Below are 15,768 nucleotides of genomic sequence, written 5' to 3'. Positions count from 1 at the left end.
TACCCCTCTTTCCCCATTGGGCCCGTCCTCGTAGGGTTTCCATTGTAACCGGGAGGGGAGTGGGGGGGAGGGAAGGGAGGAGGGAGGGGAGGGGGAGGGAGTGGGGGAGGGGAGGGGGGAGGGAGGGGGTGGGAGGGGGACCACCCGTTTTCCCAGTACCCCTCTTTCCCCGTTGGGCCCGTCCTCGTAGGGTTTCCATTGTAACCGGGAGGCGGGGAGGGAGGGAGGAGGGAGGTGTGGAGGGATGAGGGGAGGGAAGGGGGGAGGGGAGGGGGGAAGGGGAGGGGGAAGAGGGGGAAGTGGAGGGAGAGGGGAGGGAGGGGGAAGGGAGGAGGGAGGGGGACCTCCCCTTTTCCCAGTACCCCTCTTTCCCCGTTGGGCCCGTCCTCGTAGGGTTTCCATTGTAACCGGGAGGTGGGGAGGGAGGGGGGAGGGATGGAGGAGGGCAGGGGGATGGAGGGGGGAGGGGAGGGGGAAGGGGGGAAGGGGGAAGGGGGGGAGGTGGAGGGAGGGGGAGGGAGGGGGGACGGAGGGGGAGGTGGGAAGGGGGGAGGGAGGGGGACCTCTCCTTTTCCCAGTACCCCTCTTTCCCCGTTGGGCCCGTCCCCGAGGGGTGAGGGAGGTGGGGAGGGATGGGGAGGGAGTTGGGGAGGAGGGGGGGAGGGAGTGGGGATGGAGGTGGGAAGGAGTGGGGAGGAAGGGGTTGAGGGGGGAAGGGGGACCTCCTCTTTCTTTTTTCGTAACACTTGCCCCGGTGGCCCACGAGCATAGGGGCCCCATGCTGATCTGTGTATGTTAAGTGACTTGCAATTAAAAACACAACTTTAAAAAACAACCATTTTCTTTTCGCAACAATGTAGCACAAGCATTGTGACGTCACAAGCTGAAGACCTTTGAAAAAAAAGGTTAAAAATTTAAAAATGTAAATTTGTAAAGAGCAGACACCCAATAGCAGCTGCTTGGCACAGGGGCATTGTGACATCACAATGAAGATTAATCCGCACCGCAGCGCCCCCCTTCTGTCAAAACTTCGATAAATCAGGGGGGGCAGCGCTTTAAAACCTCTGTAACTTAAAAAATATATGACCAAATTAAATGAAAATATCGCGGCCGGTCAGACGGGAGGTTGGTGATCAAGGCGGTGCAAAAACCATGACGCGACGGTTTACAGTTTTGCCGCAATCAGTGATACATACACAAACCCAGGATACAAACATATTTATAAACAAGAAGTGAGTTTTAATAGTATATAGATAGATAGATAGATAGATAGATAGATAGACAGACAGACAGACAGACAGACAGACAGACAGACAGACAAGGCCAAGTGTGCCCGTTGGGCCCGTCCTCGTAGGGTTTCCATTGTAACCGGGAGGAGGGGAGGGAGGGAAGGGGGAGGGAGGTCTGGAGGGAGGAGGGGAGGGCGAGGGAGGGGGGGAGGGGAGGGGAAGTGGGGGGGGGGGGAGGGATTTCGGCTGATTTCGGAAAAACGGTAAACCGTAGCGCCACAACCGTAGATGTGTTAATGTTCTCTGGTTTGTTTTAGGTGGGGGGGGGGGGGTCAGGGGAAATGTTTTTTTCAATCTTGCCTTGTTGGAGATGCGATTTTTTTTCCGGGTGGTATTTCCGGTCGCTCTGAGGCCTAACATCTTGGAGCTGGCGGCCTGGCTCGAGACTGACTTTGAGCCCCACCGTGGGGCTGTAGACTTACCATCGGAGCCTGCCTGAGACCGACGCTCCAACCACAGCCTGCGCATTTCAACATCGAGGAGCTCGCAGTCTCAGGTAGAGAATGATATCGGGAAGCTCCAAGTCAGAGGAAGTTCAATCAGTCCCGACTCGGGAGTCCGATCGCCCGGCGCAGGGAGCTGAGATCCCCCCAATGCAGGAGCTTGATTGCCCCGATGCGGAGGGCTCGACCGCCGGTTGCGGGACCCAAGATCATCCCAACAACGGAAGGTTTGAGTGCCCCGACTGTGGGAGAACAAAGAAGGGAAGAAGATTGAACTTTTTTTGCCTTCCACCACAGTGAGGAATGTGGGGGATGGTCATGTTAAAATTTTATTTGGGTGCCTTGTTGCTCTTTATTGGTATGACTATGGCAATCTGAATTTCATTGTTCCTTAATAAACTGACCTTGAAACCTTATCTCTCTTGAAAACATCCAGTGAATTGGCCTCCACTGCTGTCTGGCAGAGAATTCCACAGATTCACAACTCTCTGGGTGAAAAAGTTTTTCCTCATCTCAGTCCTAAATGGCCTACCCCTTAATCTTAAACTGTGACCCCTGGTTTTGGACTCCCCAACATCGGGAAATTTTTTCCTGCATCTAGCCTGACCAATCCCTTAATAATTTTATATGTTTCTAAAAGATCCCATCTCCTCCTAAATTTCAGTGAATATAAGCCCAGTCGACCCATTTTTTCATCATATGTCAGTCTGGGAATTAACCTGGTGAGCCTACGCTGCACTCCCTCAATAGCAAGCATGTCCTTCCTCAAAACTGTACACAATAATCCGGGTGTGGTCTTACTTGGGCCCTGTACAACTGCAGTAGGACCTCCTTGCTGCTATACTCAAATCCTCTTGCTTTGAAGGCCAGCATGCCGTTTGCTTTCTTCACTGCCTGCTGTACCTGAATGCTTACTTTCAGCATTATAAACACATGTATGTGTGCTTGAGCTGCAACACATGATTGGATAAATCGGGTTAGAAACCTACTTGGGGAAGAACTTAAATACAAATCAATCTTGAGGGCTTGAATTCATGACCTGACTGTGTCAGACATGCTTCAGGTGGCCAGACTTGAGGAAGGACTGTTAGCAATCTATTATTGTAAAGAAGGGGAACAAAAATAATTCTTATAATTACAAAAATAAAAAGTTCTTATCATGAAAACGGTCTTAAAGGAAAGAAGAATAACACCTGAACAATCTTTTTTTCCACATATAGTTAATTTGTACTGGGTATTAGAGGAAGAATATTTAAGCTTTGTCTTTCATTACTAAAGGCACACCACTATGTAACTATGTAATATGTTTTCTCTTACCAATTATATAAAAACATGATTAAATTGTGACAAAATTGAGCACCAGAGCAGAATTTGGCATCTCAAACTACCATAGCAATGCAACTGATGATTTATTAGCGTTACATTATTTACTGTTTACAAGACGCATGCTGTTGATCTAGAATTTATTGATGCTGTGAGTTTGAATTGATTCAATCCATGCGCATAAAAACACCCATAATTAATGAAATTTCACGGTGGACACATTTAATTTTCCCTATTTTACCACCATTTTATTTTATGCACATTTAATTTATGTATTCTCCATACCTGACTGTTTGCAAATGTAATTTTGTATTAAACCATAAAACACTAACCTCCTGGTATGAACAACACAAAATATTGAATGGGTATTTGCTGGTGGTGAATCTCTGTAAAGTACATACCTTTCTACTTGACTTAGACCCATAAACATAGAAAATAGGTGCAGGAGGCCATTTGGCCCTTTGAGCCAGCACCGCCATTCATTGTGATCATGGCTGATCATCCACAATCAGTAACCTGTGCCCTCCTTCTCCCCATATCCCTTGATTCCGCTATCCCCTAGAGCTCTATATAACTCATTTAAATTCATCCAGAGAATTGGCCTCTACTGCATTCTGTGGCAGAGAATTCCACAAATTCACAACTCTGGGTAAAAAAGGTTTTTCGCATCTCTTTTTTAAATGGCCTTCCCTTTATTCTTAGACTGTGGCCCCTGGTTCTGGACTCCCCAACATTGGGAACATTTTTCCTGCATCTAGCTTGTCCAATCCTTTTATAATTTTATATTTTGTATATAAGATTGTTTCACCTCTAAAGTTCCGAGACAATGAACTCTGCACAATACTTCATATGTGATTTCAACCTGAAAATAATTCATCTAAATTGTCGGAGTATCATGGCCAAACTCCCCTATTTTGAAGCAGTCTTCGCTCTGGAAGACCCCGACGCGGTAATAGGTACAGAGTCCTGGTTAAACAACTCCATCGCGACTGGTGAAGTGTTCCCTTCACACCTCGATGTCATTGTCAAAATGCTAAAAGAGGGGGGTGTTTTCATAGCCATTGAGAACACCCTTGTTGCATCTGTTGAAACCAATCTCCAGACAGACTGCGAGCTGATATGGATCTCAATTCGTGTATTCGTGTATCCAGTGTACATAGGGACATCTTTAATGATCACAATTTTCACCAGCTTGTAAAAAAGACTACTAGAGAGAGTAATATTCTCGACTTGTGCCTTACTAACACTCCTGCTGCTGCAGGCTTTGTTAATGTCCAATGTGGTATCAGCGACCAAGAAATGGTTAAGGTTGGAGCGGTTTTGAAACGTAAGATCACCAGACCACTAAGACACAAAGTTTACCTGTATACAAAAGCCAACATTGCAGGAGTTAATAGTGATATGGAACAGTTTTGAGACTATTTGACTGATAACTTAATTAAAAGTAGCTCAACTGAAGAATTATATACATCTTTTAAAAGTACTCTCCTTAGTTCAATAGAGAAGCCTTCTAAGATGAGCTCCAGTCGCTCTCTTACCCATGGGTCAATAGTTCCATAAAGAGAGACATTAACAGAAAGAAACATCTATATAATAATGCAAAAAAATATGGCTGCTGCTTACTGGGCTAGTTTTAGACAACTTTGCAGGCACATTGACAGGAAGATTCGCATTGCTCATAAATCTTACATCAAAAATGTTATTGGTGGTAGCCTCAAGACTGCAAACACTGCAAAATTCTGGAACTTTATAAAATCCAAGCGAAGGGAAGTCTGTGGAGTTTCACCTTTGAACATTAACAATACCATCATTTCACCTCCAAAGGATAAAGCCGAAGCTCTTGGTCATCAGTTTTGCTTGGTTTTTACCAGAGAAAAACAATTTGATTTTCCAGATCATGGCCCTGGTAGCATTCCAGATATTGGAGATTTGCTCACCACCAAAGAGGGAGTTGAAAAGCTTTCGTCTGAATTGAATCCTAATAAAGCCTGTGGTCCATAACTGCCAGAGTTTTGAAATCATGTTCTTCAAGCATTGCTCCAATCCTCCAGATATCATTCCAGAAATCAATTTCTACTGGAGAACTACCGAGTGATTGGCGTAATGCAAACATCTCTCCAATTTACAAAAAGAGCAACTGCTCAAATCCAGCCAATTATTGTCCGGTATCCTTGACTTCAATTGCCTGCAAACTCCTTGAACATATTATTCATGGCTATGTAAAAAGGCATTTTGAAATACACAATATACTAGCTGACCAGCAGCAAGGATTCCGCAAAGGCAGGTCATGCGAGACCCAGCTCTCTGTGCTGGTTAATGATCTGCAAACAATCCTGGATAACGGAGAGCAGTCCGATCTTATTATAATGGACTTTATCCAGGCCTTCGACACCATTCCCCAACCAGGTAGGTTGATGGCTAAGCTTCACCACGTTGGCATCCGAAATAACATCTACTCCTGGATTGATTCATTCCTCACCAAACGACATCAAAAGTTTGTAATAGATGGTGAGTCATCACAACAATCTCCAGTTGAGTCCGACGTGGCACAGGAAACGGTGTTGGGACCCTTGCTGTTCTTGATCTACACCAACAATTTGCCTGACAATCTGTCTTCGAGAGTGAGACTCTTCGCAGACGACTGTATTGTGTATCGAGAGATCAAAGCTGCTGAAGATGCCAAGGTTCTTCAAAATGACATCAACTATCTTTGTAATTGGGAAACAATTTGATAAATGGGTTTCAATTACACCAAATGCTTTTCCCTGAGAGTTACTCATAAAGTCAAGCCGATCATAAACCGGTACAAGATGGGAGACAACCTGCTGAAAGAAGTTGATCACCACCCATACCTGGGAGTTGAACTCACATCTGGCCTAGCCTGGAACAGACACATAATCCAGATTGCCACAAAAGCAAACAGGCCTTCTCTGGGGAAATGTATCCGGTTGTGACAAACCAACAAAGGAGGTAGCGCACAAAACACTTGTCTGCCTACTGTTGGAATATTGCCAGACAATATGGGACCCTCACCAGAAAAATAACATTGACACCCTTGACAAGGTTCAGAGGTGTGCAGCACGGTTTGTTTGTGACTACTAAAGACAGTCAAGTGTCTCCGATATGTTAAATCGCCTTGGCTGGGAGTCACTGGAGTCAAGACGCACCAAAGCCCACTTATGTACGGTCTACAAAGAGACTCATGCCATCATCCCCAGTAACATATCTCACTCACTTCATTCAATCCAATACCCAGAAATTTACAAGACAGTCCTCGGGTCACTTCATTTATACTCGAATTAAAGCAAACAAAAATAGCTACTTACAGTCACTATATCCATGGACTATCCCAGAGTGGAACATCCTTCCCGACACCACCAGATGTGCACCAACCTTGTCACTGTTCAAGTCACAGCTCGACAACTTGGACATGGATCATCTCACCAAACTTGCCCACATAAAAATCTAAATAACCCTTTTGTAACCAGTATCTACGCGAGCGAAACCTGCACAAGATAGCCCAGCTGTTGGCGGTTGTGCAGCAGAGAGCAGCAAAGCAAGAGAAAAGGAAAAACAGGACTCAATATAATTGTTAATTGTAGCAAGATCACTTATTTTTCTCGGTTATTTAACAATCACTTTCGTAACAGCCTATCAAAAGCCTCCTGAAAATCTAAAATCTAAATGGTGTAGGTGTTACACATTGACTATATTTAAACAACTTACTAAGTGGAATTATGGATCTTTCTTTTTCTTTTAATCTTTCTCTATGTTCCAGCCTTGATCAGTAAGAATTCTTCCTGAAAGTTCAAACGCTAAAATTGTCCTTATGTTATTTGGTTATCGTTAAAGGTATTTAGTTAGAAATTTACGGGAAAAGGAAAGGTGGAATCAATTTTTGTGAAGTTTTAAATGGTGTGTGTTATTTTAAGAATAAGAAATATTTCATCAGGGTAGGTATATTGCATGTAACCTCAGGTAACTGTTCTCCCAGTTATTCATTACTGAGTATTCTAGTTTTAAATAGTTAATAGTTAAATTGTTGTATTATTAAATGTATAGTTACAGTATTTGATCATTCGTTTATCTGTTCAGTTGACTCCTAACTTGTCTTTAATAGTTTCCTTTCTTCTACCTCCTCCTAGATTCTAAACATGGAACTAGCTAACCATGGTTTAATTCTGTTACAACAACTTAATGCCCAGCGGGAGTTTGGCTTTCTTTGTGACTGCACGGTGGCTATAGGTGATGTCTATTTCAAGGCTCATAAAGCAGTCCTTGCTTCTTTCTCCAATTACTTCAAAATGCTTTTTATTCATCAAACCAGGTAATGCTTGGATCAAGATGTTAAATTGCAGAAAATTAAGAATGTAGTATGTGTTTAATTTATACAGACTTACTTTTTTTTCTCCATCTTATACGCCCCTTTTCCAATACAAGAATGTTCCAAACACATAAAGAACACAGCCACAATGTTTTAAGATATTTTGACGTTGTCAGCAAGTAACCAACAACGTAACAGCTTTCCTCCTCATCTGCAGTTTCAAGTGTGTACTCTGTTTACAGAACACTTAACTCTGCTCGGACGGCCATCTACCTTCTCTGGACCGTTTTATCTCTGCCGGTGAAACATCAACTGTCTTGACTTTTCTAATCCCTTTACCTACAATAATCCTTGCCTCTTTTGAACGCCAGGCCCTCTGCACACTTTACAAAAATCTCGACAATATCATCAAACCCGTCGACAAGGTAGGTGTTGTTGTAGTCTGGCGGGTTGACCTCTACCTTGCTAAGGCCAGACATAAGCTCTTGGACAGTCTGAAGAAGGGTCTTGACCCAAAACGTCACCTATCCTTTTTCTCCAGAGCTGCTGCCTAAACTACTGAGTTACTCCAGTACTTTGCATCTATCTTTGGTAGAAATCAGCACCTACATTTTATTGTTTCGACAGACTAACTTTAAAATGACTGTTTTATGGTTTGTGTTTCTTTATTTTCTATTCATTTGGAGGTCTTCAAAAATTTTGAATCATTCAATGTGTATTTAATATCCATTTAATCTATCGGCTCTTTATTAGAGCCATCAAATAATTTCACTTGACCCTCTTCTGCCTGAAGCATTTTAAAGAAATTCTCACCAAAATATGTATTGTTTAATGATTCAGGCATTTCATGTGGCAAAACATTCAATTATCTTTCAGGACAAAGATATGTATTTGAATCTTTCTCACCTCACTTTAAACTGAAATTAGAAGCACTAATATTTTTTCTTTTAGCATGTTCTACTCAGTCTGTATCTCATTTTACCACGTAATTTCTGTTGCTGTTCTCTGGTATCATTCTGATTAATTCACATTATTTTAAATGTTTTTTAAATGTTTTGTAAATGGTGTTTTGGTATAATCGATTAATCATGCATCAAATTCTATTATTTCTCATCAATTTGATGGATACAGAATGTTGTTATGCATTGACATCCTGAATATGTTACACTTCTTAAGAAAACTTAAAGAAACAATTGGATTGTTTAGTATTTATAAACATTTTAATATTTTTTCACAGTGATTGTGTCCGCCTGAAACCAACGGATATTCAGCCAGATATTTTTAGCTACCTCCTTCATTTAATGTACACGGGAAAGATGGCTCCCCAGATTATTGATCCTGTTCGTCTTGAGCAGGGAATTAAATTCCTGCATGCATATCCACTAGTTCAAGAAGCCAGCTTAGCCAGCCATGGAGCCATTCCTCGCCCTGATCAAGTTTTTGCTTGGACATCTTCACTGTATGGCATTCAGATTGCGGACAATCAAACTTCACCCCCAAGTAGGTTATCATCAGCTGCAGAAAAGTCTGGACGAGAGCCCAGGTCACACACACACCCTTCTCGGATAGAACAAGAACGAGGTTCAGAAGCTGGGCAGCAGCATCCCCAAAGTGCACAAATTCTCCAGCCCTCTCAGCATATTGGGCAGTCATCCGGAACACCATTAGGATTGGTTTCTCCATCTGGTCCTCCAACTGCTGAAGAACGCTGCGAGAATATTCCTCTATTCGATGGACAACCTGGAATACATGCAGTAGCTCACGTTAAGCCCAGTATTATGAAGAGGAATAGTGGTTTTCCGAAGTTTTATGTTTGTCATCTTTGTGGCAGAAGGTTTACTTTACGAAGCAGCCTGCGTGAGCACCTGCAGCTCCATACAGGCATGTCACTTCCTGTAACCAACCAAGCTGGAATGAATGTGCTGAGGCAATTGGTCGAGTCTGGGAAACCTACAAAAGAAGTTGAGGAAATACCTGAAGCAGAAGTAATTAGCGATGGGGAACTACAACAGAAGAATGATTCACCAATGGCAGATGGCCAACTGCAAGCAGAAACACCACCTCCATCAGACATTGCGGACATTGACAACTTAGAGTTAGGGGATCAAGACAGGGAGGTAAAAAGGCGAAAGTATGAGTGCTCTATCTGTGGGCGTAAATTCATCCAGAAAAGTCACTGGAGAGAGCATATGTATATTCACACAGGCAAACCGTACAAATGTAGTACCTGTGATAAAACATTTTGTAGGGCCAACCAGGCTGCCAGGCATGTGTGCCTTAATCAGAACTCCGATACTTTTATGATGGTAGATAATAAGCAGGCAATGCTCACTGAAGGCTCCTCAGAAGAAACTAGCCAGTCACTAATGGATCCAGTGTATCTAGCAACAAACGAGTCAAATCAATCATACAAGTGCAATCTTTGTGACAAAAGCTTTTCAGCTGCTAGTGAAGCTGTTCGGCATCAATGCCAAAACCAGAACTCAGATACCTTTGTTTTGATGGAAGGCCAACCAGCAGTGCAAGGGGAGGGCTCTTCAGAGGCTTGTGAAATCACAGAAACAAATCAGTCATTGTCAGAGACGGTGCATAATATGGAGGATGGTCAGGCTGTTTTAGTGGAATGACAACTGTTCATTTTATCACCTTTCAATGCATTTCTTATAATGTACAATACAAAATTATTAGTTATTAGATATAGTTTATTTTCTAAATTAGTTTTCGGCTTTCTTTTCTGGCAAAAGTATGTCATTATTCATTATTCGCTGATATTGTGACTTTTAAAATGAAAATCCTGGTGGCATAATGTGCAGTACCATGTACTATGTTGCACTAGAGTTCACATTAGCCCATGTCAATCATGAGCTGCGTTGGGACCAGATTCGGGAGTGTTTATTGCTGTGGCTGAAAGAAGCCGTGAATCGTTCTTTTTTATTAGCGTTGCCTGATGTGCACATCCCCTCGTGGATTGAACGGGAAATGAAATTACAGTGTCCCAAATCCATAAATCGTTATGCTCCAGAGGTATTTTACTCAACAAAACACTCAAAAGTGTGCATGCTCCTGTGTATGGATGTGTACTCAAATTAAAAGGGACAGTTTAATGAAACATTGGTGATTGCTATTGTGATTAAGAAAAGACACCTGTTTGTCAAGAGATGCAAGAGCTGTTGATAAATGTCCTTCTCTAATGATCAGCTGATTACCAGTACACATATCTATTGATTCAAGGAACAAATTACAAAAATGCATAACAAAGCGATGGCTTTCTTGAATCAATAATGAATTCAGAATGTTAGTTTTGCCCTAAGCTAGAACTTCACATAACTAACTCAGTCAAAAGTCAAACATTCAGTCCATGTTTGTAACGGAAATGCATGAACCTGGAGGTATGAAATACCAAAATTATTTTATTTCAAAAGGTCTCACTGCAATCTGTAATTACTGAAATGCCCTACTAATTAATGAATCGAACATATGAACAGTATTTCCTAAATAAAACGTTCACCATATTGATCGTATTAAATAAATTACTCACGAACAGAAAAGGAGGTTTTGTTTTAGATATTCAAGGCTATTTTCCAGTGTGATAGAACAAAAATGTGCTCTGGTGCTCCACATTTGTCCCTATTCAGTTGTATAACCTTGTTTTTAAACTATGTTCAGTGTAATTCTGAATATTACTTACCTCACTTATTTACGATTTGCTCTTCAATATGTCTGTGTAATCTGCTTTCAAGATTGGGGGTGGGGGGGGTGGGGGTGGGGAAGACTTAAAACATCTATGCATGCTGACTTCAAAATACAGTAGTAGTATTTGTAACTTGTTTTACAGAAATCGTAGATGCATTATTTATTCTGTCGTCTGTCTTTATACATTTTTAGAGTTAATTATTAGGAAAAAATAAGCTGAGGAACAGCACACTGAAAAATATCTATCCTTTCAAATTCTGGATTAACTGTAAGGTGGATCGGAATTGCTGTCTGGAGGAAACGCAGGGTGGTTACTGCAAAAATTCACTTATTTGGTTTGTTGTTCAAAATATTTTCCAGTTGTGCACATACAGTGCCCTCCATAAGGTTTGTGACAAAGACCCATCATTTAGTTATTTGCCCCTGTACTCCACAATTTGAGATTTGTAATAGAAAAAAATTACATGTGGTCAAAGTGCACATTAACAGATTTTAATAAAGGCCATTTTTATATATTTTGGTTTCACCATGTAGAAATTACAGCAGTGTTTATACATAGTCCCCCCATTCCAGGGCACCATAATGTTTGGGACACAGCAATGTCATGTAAATGAAAGTAGTCATGTTTAGTATTTTGTTGCATATCCTTTGCATGCAATGACTGCTTGAAGTCTGCGATTCATGGACATCACGAGTTGCTGGGTGTCTTCTCTGGTGATGCTCTGCTAAGCCTGTATTGTTAGCCATCTTTAGCCTATGCTTGTTTTGGGGGCTAGTCCCCTTCAGTTTTCTATTCAGCATATAAAAGGCATGCTCAATTGAGTTCTGATCGGTTGATTGGAGGAAAGACTAGATGCTGAGAGCTTTCTTATACCTGCATTAAGGAGGCAATTAAACACACATGACAGGCATCTACTATAAACCCACTGACTCGCACGGCTATCTGGACTACACTTCTTCCCACCCTGTCTCCTGCAAAAAATCTAACCCCTACTCCCAATTCCTCCGTCTATGCCGCATCTGCGCCCGGGAAAAGGTGTTTCACACTAGTGCATCAGAGATGTCCTCATTCTTCAGGAAACGGGGCTTCCCCTCTTCCATTATAGATGAGGCTCTCACTAGGGCCTCTTCTACATCCCGCAGCTCCACTCTTGCTTCCCCCTCCCCCCATTCGTAACAAGGACAGAAACGTTCTTCCACCCCATCAGCCAGCATATACAACAAATCATCCTCCAACATTTCCATCACCTACAACGAGACCCCACTACTGGCCACATCTTCCCATTCCCTCCCCTTTCTGCAGAGACCGTTCCCTCCGTAACTCCCTGGTCCACTCGCCCCTAACTACCCAAACCACCCCATTCCCGGGCACTTTCCCCAGCAACTGCAGGAAATGCAACACCTGTCCCTTTACCTCCCCCCTCAACGCCATCCAAGGACCCATACAGTCTTTCCAGGTGAGACAGAGGTTCATCAGCACCTCCTCCAACCTCATCTATTGTATCCGCTGCTCTAGATGTCAACTTCTTTACATCGGCGAAACCAAACGCAGGCTCGGCGATCGTTTCGCTCAACACCTTCGCTCAGTCCGCCTTAACCAAGCTGATCTCCTGGTGGCTGAGCACTTCAACTCCTCCTCCCACTCCCAGTCTGACCTTTCTGTCATGGGCCTCCTCCAGTGCCATAGTGAGGCCCACCGGAAATTGGAGGAACAGCACCTCATATTTCGCTTGGGCAGCTTGCAGCCCAGCGGTATGAACATTGACTTCTCCAACTTTAGATAGTTCCTCTGTTCCTCTCTTCTCCTCCCCTTTCCCAGTTCTCCCTCTATCTTCCTGTCTCCACCTATATCCTTCCTTTGTTCCGCCCCCCTGACATCAGTCTGAAGAAGGGTCTTGAGCTGAAACGTCACCCATTCCTTCTCTCCTGAGATGCTGCCTGACCTGCTGAGTTACTCCAGCATTTTGTGAAATACCTTCGGCTTGTACCAGCATCTGCAGTTATTTTCTTACACATGACAGGCATGGGAATTTTCCACATATTTCCACGTTTTTTTAATCCATTTTCCGTGCTTTTTGCATGATTTCCGCGTTTTTCACTTTCCCTGATAAACGGAGAAATCGGATCGAATAAATTTAAAAAAAAAATAAATGATGTATAGACTTGTAATGAGCACTAGAGTTCCGCTAGAGGTCGCTAGGGGTTCGGCGAGAAATCCCCCGTGCCCTGGAAGTCTCCCCGAAAATGTGGCACCTAGGCTGGGTAAGGCAGCCAATCTCGATTGGGACTTCCATGGCCAATTTGTCAATTTGGTCGCTAGGGGTTCCGCGAGAAATCCCCCGGTGCCCTGGAAGTCTTCCTGAAAATATGGCGCCTAGGCTGGGCAAGGCAGTTAATCTCGACCTCATCGGAACATCCATGGCCAATCGGTGGGTTGAATTGGCCGGGGCTCTGGAACTCCAGCCCAGCTGGTGCCAGCACATCTATCCCCATAGCCAACTTCCTTGGCCTGCTGGATAAACTAGCAAAGCTCTGGAACCAAGAGTGCCAGAAAATCATTGGTGGAACTGTAATGAGTACATATTAAATTTAAGTGCAAGATTACATAATAATTAATTAAGACAGGGTTAAAATATAAAACACAGCAGAAAAACCAATTACCACCTTTTTGGGCTGATTATCAATTAATGTGTGAATTTACTTCAAAATGTTATTAGTATACAGTGACATATTCACATTATTTTGTAATGTCTGTTTTTACTTTGAAACGGGTGATTTTGTGTGTAAGTTTTCAAAAACTTTCCAATTTTCTGACCCCCATAGCACTCAGCTGTTTTCCTCTTTTTTTTTTTACCTCACTCACATGCCTGACCTGAGCAATTACAAACGGCTATGAAGCCATGTGTCCCAAACATTGTGGTGCCCTGAAATGGGGGGACTATGTATAAACACAGCTGTAATTTCTACATGGTGAAACCAAAATGTATAAAAATGGCCTTTAATAAATCTGACAATGTGCATTTTAACCCCATGTGATTTTTATCTATCACAAATCTCAAATTGTGGAGTACAGAGGCAAATAAATAAATGATGGGTCTTTGGCCCAAACATTATGGAGGGCACTGTATACCGAAAGCCAACACTTCTCTATGGTGGATGTTATATAAGCCGTATTTTACGCCCACAAAGTACTGTGTGCAAAACATTTACGTGGATAAGAAGAGATTTTACGCACTTGCATTTTCTTAATGTCTTCTTGCATCCGGTTGTGCAGAATTATGCTTCTAATGATTGACTTACTCCATTTAGCTTATTTTTATTTGTTGATTAATGTATGACAAGGTAACTTCATTCAGTACAGTACTGGTTGCAATCATTTTTTAGTAAATTGCCCTTACTGTAGAGGTGAAATGAAAACCACAAGATGGATTAATTGGAATTATCAAGCATTAATTTTCCATCTTGATTATAAGGTCATTAGCCTGGTACATTTAATACTGTTACATGCAAATGTTACAGGATTTATCAAACCCCAAGGTATTTTGTTGCTGTTTATTATAGTTTGAACATTTCTTTTGCAGTCATTTAACCACTTTATATTGCTCAGTTAGCCTTCGTACATATTTATATATATATATATGTATGTATATATATCAAGGTATTACTTGCAATTATAAATTCCAAAAAAAATATGGATTAAATTCTAGGAAATAATGTATGTAAATTGTTCGGTTGTTTACAAGTTTTATATGGACATTATGATAGGATTCACATTTGAAATAATAAAAAAGTTAAACTGCCTTAAAATACTCAAGCATAAAAATGATGTTCATTATTAAAACTATAATTTGCATTAATTATGATTCAAATAAAATGTAGATTTAAAAAGTCAGTATTTTGTGAAGCATGTTTCAAGGGGGAAATATAATGCAGTTCAATCTTGTAAAGAAGTCCTGGGTGAAAAGAGACATTCCTTCATTGTAGTACTAATAAATAATGCATTGTAGTTACTTTAACCAAAACAAACTGAGGATTGACCAGTTTAATTGGGGACATAAATATTTTGGTTCAAAATGGGTTTTAAAAAAAAAATTTGATCGTAATTTCAAATATGTTTATATTAATGAAGTTGAACTTCACTTGACTTATAAATTGCAGAAATTAAGAACACTCTTTTCTGTGACATCACCTGGAGTAGCGCTCCTTGCCAGCATTGTTGAGATTTTTAAATACATTGTACTGTGTTGCCTTTCTGTAACTTTTCTAATTAAGTTGCTGTTCAGAAGCTGGCCATTCATCTGCACAGTTGGGGGGGGGGGCTTATTTAACAAAGCATACACACATGGTGGATATCCATACTGTATGCAGTGATGTTTAATTGAAATGTTTGTGTGCTTTGTTAACTAAGTCAGTGCTAAGCTTCTGCCTTACTTTATTTTTCTGAGTTAGCATTTTGTGTTTAGTTCCAAATATACAAATTTAATACATACCACATTTGTACGTCTTGATTCCATGCCACATTACTGTTAAATCAAAATCTTTGTTAGTTAATAACTGTAAAATGTATAATATAACGCTGCCAATACCAAAGACTTGAATAAAACGAGCTTGGTAGGAACTGGAAACTGTACTGTCTCAGTGAAATCTTTGTGCAGTATTTTGTACAAATTATAGATTGAAGCAAACATTGGTTGTA

The 15,768-nt window shown here is 41.6% G+C and overlaps 1 protein-coding gene across 2 annotated transcripts in view; it reads left to right on the top strand.

Annotated features, from left to right (window-relative positions):
- zbtb2b (zinc finger and BTB domain containing 2b) overlaps positions 1–11,492 on the top strand; it is a 48,969-nt gene extending 37,477 nt beyond the window's left edge. For both annotated transcript variants that reach the window (XM_078405554.1, XM_078405555.1), the window contains exons 3-4: positions 7,201–7,382; positions 8,617–11,492. In XM_078405554.1, the coding sequence (XP_078261680.1) occupies positions 7,210–7,382; positions 8,617–10,006 (1,563 nt within the window). In that variant the 5' untranslated portion in view covers positions 7,201–7,209 and the 3' untranslated portion in view covers positions 10,007–11,492. The remainder of the gene's footprint in view (positions 1–7,200; positions 7,383–8,616) is intronic.
- The last annotated feature ends 4,276 nt before the right edge of the window (positions 11,493–15,768 follow it).

The sequence above is a fragment of the Rhinoraja longicauda genome, chromosome 9 (assembly GCF_053455715.1).
Source record: "Rhinoraja longicauda isolate Sanriku21f chromosome 9, sRhiLon1.1, whole genome shotgun sequence".
Lineage (NCBI taxonomy): Eukaryota > Metazoa > Chordata > Chondrichthyes > Rajiformes > Arhynchobatidae > Rhinoraja > Rhinoraja longicauda.
Note: the sequence above shows the minus strand (reverse complement) of the source record. Positions and strands in the feature narration are given on the sequence as shown.